At 33.9% G+C, this 7,642-nt stretch overlaps 1 protein-coding gene across 1 annotated transcript; it reads left to right on the plus strand.

Moving 5' to 3' along the window:
- The first annotated feature begins 2,002 nt into the window (after nt 1–2,002).
- Nucleotides 2,003–5,214, plus strand: LOC104804922 (beta-glucosidase 27-like). Its single transcript, XM_010529303.1, has 13 exons — nt 2,003–2,086; nt 2,276–2,345; nt 2,435–2,490; nt 2,590–2,665; nt 2,767–2,844; nt 3,010–3,097; nt 3,192–3,447; nt 3,540–3,655; nt 3,814–4,031; nt 4,135–4,169; nt 4,323–4,425; nt 4,528–4,636; nt 4,742–5,214. The coding sequence occupies exons 1-13, from the start codon at nt 2,003–2,005 to the stop codon at nt 5,073–5,075; spliced, it is 1,623 nt and encodes a 540-aa protein (XP_010527605.1). The 3' UTR covers nt 5,076–5,214.
- The last annotated feature ends 2,428 nt before the right edge of the window (nt 5,215–7,642 follow it).

The raw sequence follows: 7,642 nt of genomic DNA on the forward strand, positions 1-7,642 counted from the left end.
ACTTTGAGGACTGTTAATTTAATATCGCAAATTTATGTCATTTAATTTTGACCAATGTGTTTCGAGCGAAATTACGCGGGAAAATTCTCTGTCCGAAAATTTTAGAATAATCAAATCTGTCTTTATTGGGAAATATGCTATTCCTTCGGAGCCCTAGCACGCTTTGATAGACTCCTAGATTCTATGATGATGGCATTCACTCCATTTAATTGAAAATATTTATTTTATCGGAAGCTAAATATATAAATTAGAGATTCACTACCAAACTCGTTTCAATTTCAATCGTAACACATTTAATATATATATTTTTTATAATCAGGATAATTCCCAAAACCTTCGATCCGACTACATCAACCCTAAATTCATGACCAGATTTTATATATAAATCATTTTGATCCAGAAATTACATCTCTCTCTATCACATAGAACCGAACACTCGACCTTCAAATGTTTTGCACTCTCATATCGACCAATCGACCACCCCATGGTGGGTCATTTAATATCTTGTATATTGAGTACATATATAGCATTGTAATCGTATGATTAAACGAAATGATTTTATAACGATAAAACTCATTAAGAATAAATCTAAAAATTATGTAAAATCATAGCATCGTCATATACGAATTTTGCAACAAATACTTTGGAGGGAATTAATCAATCAGAGAATAAAATCATCGCCAAAGTTTTCCCATTGATGAATTCTTCGGGTGTTATTGTTCTTAATTAATTTAGCTTATTCAATATTTTCAGCATCAGAAGCGAAGAAAATTGCTGCGTAAATTTATCTGTTCTGAATAAAATTATAAAACGAAATAAAGAAAATGTCGTGTTGTTCGTCCATGACTTTTCGGCAACGTAAAGATACCGCCGTCTTGCACGTACATTTTTTGGGTGCCACAACGGGAAAATAACAAGATATTTGAATTCATTTCACCGTTATTTTAATATTGTTTAAAGGACCGGTCTAAAAAAGTGACCTATATATAATACAGCTTTAATAAGGGCCATTCATATCTGTTATGCTATATCCCGTCAAAAAGAGGACACGATTTAACGTTATATATATATATATATGACTTACTAATTATTGTTTCCTGATTATTTAGTATTCTGAATAAATATATTTTTTTTTAAAAGCTGAATATTAATTTTGAAGGGCGAGTCATGCATGGGCATAATTATTTGAGTCTCCCAAATATTAAATAGCTATTTTATTTACAATTTTATTATAATATTAATTAACGAACTAAAGTTACGAAACGAAATTGAACGGAACAATAGGCAGATTAGTCAAGTTTGGAAAAGTATAGCCCATAATCTTTGGATGAGAAAACCAATCAATGATCAAAAATCAACTCAATGTTTTATAATATATATATATATATTATATTAAATTTATTTGACAATGAATAAATAATAATTGTTATCTTGAATATAGCACAACTATTGTAATATCCAAAAATTGTACTAAAGAGAGATAAAAATAAAAATATCACGAGCATGTGCACATTTATAACAAAGTTCGCACAAAAAGACTAAACGGAGTAGGGCAGTCCAAACATCTCAATAGAATATGCATACGTAAGTGGTTTGACTTGAAATTAACGACTGCGTTGCCCTATTTTTCAGATGCTTCCTCCCGGCTCCCACGTCTATATATAGCGCCCATATGCTCGCTGTTTCTCTCAGAACAATCTCACAGCATAAGCTTTCATATTTCACAAATCTCTGTTCTTTAATTCATTTATTTTTTTGCTGTAAGGAAAAAAACACACACACGACAAATTCTTTGTTTCTTCTCTCCAAGGCAAAAAGACCGATCAATTCTTGTAACAATGACACTGTTAGTGCAACCCTCTTGAATAAGATCTTCTTATATACATGTATATATATATATATATGTGTGTGTTTGTATATATATGGTGTGTATGAGCAGTGAGATGAGTTTTCACGAAGTTTTCTAAACTTTTTTTTTTATAATTATAATAGGGCTAAGAAAATGCGTGTTGCTGCTAACAAATCGTTCAGCCGAGCCTCCTTCCCCGAGGATTTTCTGTTTGGAACTGCTTCATCAGCTTACCAGGTACACTTGTCTACATAAAACAAAGCTTAATTTCACGTAAAATCTGCATACAAATACATATATATATGTATTCAAAGTTATTATGAGTGCACGTACGTACGTACGGATGCATGAATAATGTATAACAAACACATGCATATATATATATATATATAAGCAAAACAATTAACACAGCACTTGTGATGTCAGTATGAAGGAGCCGTGGACGAAGGCTCTCGCGGAGAAAGCATTTGGGACAACTTCGTTCGCAAATTTCCAGGTTTCTACCTTCCCCATGCTCGACCACAATCATTTTTTTTTTCTGTTAAATCGAGTTTAATAAATTTTCGTTACAATCGGAATTCGCAGAAAGAAATTGTTACAACAACGCAGACGAGGCGGTTGATTTCTATCATCGTTACAAGGTAACTGCACAATACACAATTTCTCTTCTTCTTCATCTTTTAATGGCGTCTTGACGTACTTAGTTTAAACTTGATATCTGTGTGCTGAAAATATGACAGGAAGATATCCAAAGAATGAAGGACATAAACATGAATGCCTTCAGATTCTCGATTTCGTGGGTTCGGATATTTCCCGGTAAGCTCGAAATCTCACCCTCGATCTTTGTTGTTCTTTTATGACAGTTTTACCAAAACGGAAGACTTAGTTCTTTTTTTAATCATATGTTGTGAAAACAGATGGGAAAAGAAGCAAAGGAGTGAACAAGGAGGGAATCAAATTCTACAACGACCTTATCGACGAACTCCTTGCAAATGGTACGTACAAAATCTTTGTTTCCAAGATATATATATATATATATATATAATATATATATATATATATGTGGTTATAATTTCAAAAACGTAGTTCCTTATAACGATATATAAAGTCATGAAGTTTATGTAATGATATACATCATCTATTTGTGACACAATGAGCAGGAATTACTCCTCTCGCCACTTTGTTCCATTGGGACATTCCTCAAGCCCTAGAAGAAGAATATGGCGGCTTTTTTAGCGAGAAAGTTGTGTAAGTATATCGCCATCTTCCATTCTTCCCAACAAATCCAAACTTTATATACTGAATTACATCTCAACTAATACGGTATTCGTGATGGATGCAGGGATGATTTCCGCGATTTCGCTAGCGTATGCTTCGAAGAATTCGGTGACCGGGTGAAGCTGTGGGTCACCATCAACGAACCGTGGGTTTACAGTAACGGTGGCTACGACATGGGCCGGAAAGCGCCCGGACGTGGTTCAAAGTACATCAACAACGCGTGTGAGGCTGGAAATTCCGGTCATGAAGTCTATATTGTTAGCCATAATCTGCTTCTAGCCCATGCCGAAGCCGTTGAAGCCTTCAGAAGTTTCCAAAACGTATGAAAACATTAAATTCTACGTTATTTTTTATTTTATTTTAGTTGTCTTTCTTTGAAGAAATATTGAAATTGATGGTTCATTCGCTGCAGTGCAAAGATGGGAAGATTGGGATCGCTCACTGTCCCTTGTGGTACGAACCCTATGATTGGAACTGCGTTAAAGATGTTGAAGCAGCCGACCGAGCCATGGAGTTCATGCTCGGATGGTAAGCCACTTTTTATTTTCTTATACACAAAGTTTTATTGCTATAATTACCGTGTATATATTTATATATATATATATATATAATAAGCTAAAATATTCAGAATGTTAATTACATAATTAGTGTTTTTAACACTTGTTTTTTATTTATATTCTTCATAGGCATATGGGTCCCACCGTGTACGGAGATTATCCGGAATGCATGAGGGAAATAGTCGGGGAAAGATTACCGTCATTCACCGCAGCGCAATCTCAGAAGCTGAAAGGATCCTTCGATTTCGTGGGAATAAATTATTACAGCGGCGTTTACGCGAAAAACATTGACGAAATTGACCCTGAGAAACTCTCTTACAGATCGGACCAACACGTCGAATGGAAAAGTAAGTCAAAGTCAAACCCACTACTCCCGAATTCAGAAATTTCGTCCACGATTTGTCGCATCTTAACTTCCAAGCTTCTTCGTTTTCTTCGTTTCTCTTACAGAACATAATGTCGCGGGAAAGGCCATTGGTATTCAGGTAATGAGCTGCAATAATTTTACGTTTTCATTACACACACACACACACATATATATATATATATATATATATATATATATATATTCATACGCTATCTTATACAATTGTACGTAAACTTTGCATGCGCTGACGTGTGCTATGATATTTCTACAGGGTGGTGCAGAGTGGGTGATAAGCTATCCGCAGGGACTCCGAAAAGTTCTAAATTACGCCAAGAACAAATACGGGAACCACAAATTTATAATCACTGAAAACGGTATTAAAAAAAAACCCGTATAATTCAAATTAATAAAAACCGTAATTATTAATTTATTATCCCATTTAAACTGAAGAAATTAAATTAATTAATTATATCCAGGATATTGCGATCCGAGCTGCGACAAAAAACCAAAGCTGTTCGACTTGATGGACATACAGAGGACAGAGTACCACAAGAAGCATCTCTATCAACTGCAGCAAGCCATCAAGTAAGCATATATAGTTTACCCGTAAAAATATCAGTTTCTTGTTAATAATGTGCATGATGATCATCGATGAGATTTCGTGTTAACCACAAACGAACGTTTTTGCAGCGAGGACGGGTGCCAAGTGGAAGGATATTTCGCGTGGTCGTTGCTCGATAACTTCGAATGGAACAACGGATACGAAGTCCGCTACGGCCTTTTCTACGTTGATTACAACAACGGCCTTAAACGATACCCTAAAATGTCGGCTATGTGGTTCAGAGAATTTCTAAAGAAAAACCAAGAGACAGCGGATGAGGATTTGAATGGGGAATTAGGGTTGGTGAAGAAGAGTAATCATAGTGTGGTCGAAGACAAGAGATTCTTATCATCAACCGGTTCGAGTTTCTGTTTCTCGGTGAAGATGTCCGAATCCTCTAAGGCGTTGGAGTTGTTCTTTTAATCTCTCTTTTTTTTTTAAATAATGTGGTTAACAAATAAACTTAATTAATTCATTTCTTTGTACGTTTTTTTTTTCTTTAATAAAAATTTAATGTAACGGAGAGAAATCTGTAATATGTTACGTGTATATTGTGTTGGTCAAGAAGCCAATCGGAAAATCTATTTATAAATGGTGTACGGACTGTACTGAGTCGATTACAAAGATTCTTATCGTCCAGGTCGAGTTTCATGGTAAGATGTCCGAGATAGAACCCTAATGGAAAGCCTACAAGTATGAACGATGTATGTTTAATATTGTGGGCTTCGGATCATAGAGCCCATTGCAATGAGAGATGCAGACAATCAATATTTATATATCATTTGCATATGCTATATATATATATATATATATGGAACCGTACATATAGGATATCTCTTGCATTAATGTCAACCGCGCGAGCTTCTTCACTTTGAAGAGAACAAAAGAAAAACAATTATAAGTATACAAAATATTAAATAATAATTTATAATATATGGTATGCGAGGGAATGGTGCACCATAGCTTGCCAAGAAAATGAAGGGAGTGCCTCAAATTAAAGTGAAAAGGGCACATGGGGAAGAGAGACAAAGCTCACATGCCCTTTTCCATATATTGCTCCCTCCCTCCATGACCTCCACTATATTTGTTCCCTTTGCCACTATTAATCATCAATATTACAATTTACACACACACACACATATATATATATATATACATGTGTAAATTATGAATTATGAATGAGAGAGTAATTAATACTCCCTTTGCTTTGAATGCCTCATCAAGCCATATGAGAATGCTGCATGTGCATGTGAGCCTTCAATTGTGGAGGACCCTCCACACATACCAAAAGCTTAGCTTGTCCCCCTTTTTGCAATTGTTCCATTATGTAATCCTATCCATTTATCACATTTTTGTTTTATTGTAGTCATTTTAGAAGTAAAAAGAAAAAAGACACTCGGTGGGTTTTCTTATCAATGCTGATATGACATATATATATATATATATATATTCATCGAACTTAGAGGCTGATGTGGAAGAAGACGCAATGGTCTTCCATCACACACAAAAAAAAAGTGACAGACCACTATATGAATAAGAATGGCGAAGTTCCGTATGATTGGCCAATAAGTTACATATTAACTACACAATTTTAAATTTTATACTAATTTTAAAGTTTATACATTATTTTAATTTTTTTTATTAGATTTGATTCTTTTGTTTTAAATTGAAATTATGTTATTAGAAAACTACCATGTATATTATCAAATAATTGATTTATAATTTGACAAATTATCATTATCATACCCACATCGTTTTTTATTTCGCCTCCATTGTAGAATATAGCAACATTGGGCCCATTTTGCAGACCCAAAACATTATCTTTGCCTATTTGTCATCGTGTTTTTCTACAACCCGAGAATGTAATAATGTGAATTCTGATACATAATGCAATAATCGGTTAAGAGAGATCCGGATAAGAGAGCAAAGTCTTCAGTTCTCACGTGACGATGGTCCCATTGAATTTTCGTGTCTTAAATAAATTTCATTGGAATTTGGACCAACGATACGTATCGTTAGAAAATTATTTAATGGGATTGAAACTTTGGTTTTTAGATTAATGGAGGGGTAATTTCCATTCGTTTTCTTCAAGATATAATGTTATCTTAATTTTCAAGTTTCAATTCATTACTTTTTATATCTTTAAGTAACACTTACACTTGTAATTCTCGACAATGTATTTCTAATATGTTTCTTTACTAATTTAAGAGTGTCCAAGTGAATGATAGCTTTTAAAAATGTCTTAATATGGTTGAACAACCTGTGGGTAACGTACGTAACCACATTCCTTTCACATATTTGTATATTTATAGGTATTATGCATGCATATTTTATAAAATTCTGAAAGTGTTGTTAATAAAAGTCTTAATGGTGGATTGGTGGTTCAACTCATCGTTGTCGTCGGTAATCATCGTAAAAGCCTCACCATTCCAAGCTAAATGAAAATTAATATGAAACCCAACAGTTGGTGGCCCAATGGGTGAGAGGTGTCAAAGTCATCATCGAAATCATGGATTCGATTCCACTAGTGGGGAGAGATGTGATTTCTGGATCAAAATGGTCTATATACAAAGGTTGGTTCCGGGTCTAGGATGGATGTAGTCGGACCGAAGGTCCGGAAACTATCCTGGTTATAAAATAAATGATCATCATTGGAGTTGTTGAATGACAACCTTCATCGATAATGTTAGAACAAATTAGATCATTTGATAGCCTAATTAGTCCTTAATGCAACTATTATATATATCACCATAATATTTATAAAATCGAAAACACCTTAATCCGGAGCAATATAAATAATTTTTATTTTAAAAACCACAAATACTGATAATTTATAATAAGTAGCTGATGTGGATATTTATTCTAACCCTCCAAGTCCAAGTTGGTAATATTGCACAGCTATCATCATATTAGTTGAAAGTTGAAACAATATATCACCACTATATATAAACAATTTGTTAATTCATTTAAAACTAATAAGGCAACTAAGA

The sequence above is a fragment of the Tarenaya hassleriana genome, unplaced genomic scaffold, assembly GCF_000463585.1.
Source record: "Tarenaya hassleriana unplaced genomic scaffold, ASM46358v1 Cleome1002, whole genome shotgun sequence".
Lineage (NCBI taxonomy): Eukaryota > Viridiplantae > Streptophyta > Magnoliopsida > Brassicales > Cleomaceae > Tarenaya > Tarenaya hassleriana.

Coding starts and splice junctions, on each gene's coding strand:
- LOC104804922 (XM_010529303.1), top strand. CDS start 2,003: ATGCGTGTTGCTGCTAACAAATCGTTCAGCCGAGCCTCCTTCCCCGAG. Junction 2,346..2,434: donor CTTCGTTCGCAAATTTCCAG/GTTTCTACCTTC, acceptor CGGAATTCGCAG/AAAGAAATTGTTACAACAAC. Junction 4,032..4,134: donor CCAACACGTCGAATGGAAAA/GTAAGTCAAAGT, acceptor TTTCTCTTACAG/AACATAATGTCGCGGGAAAG.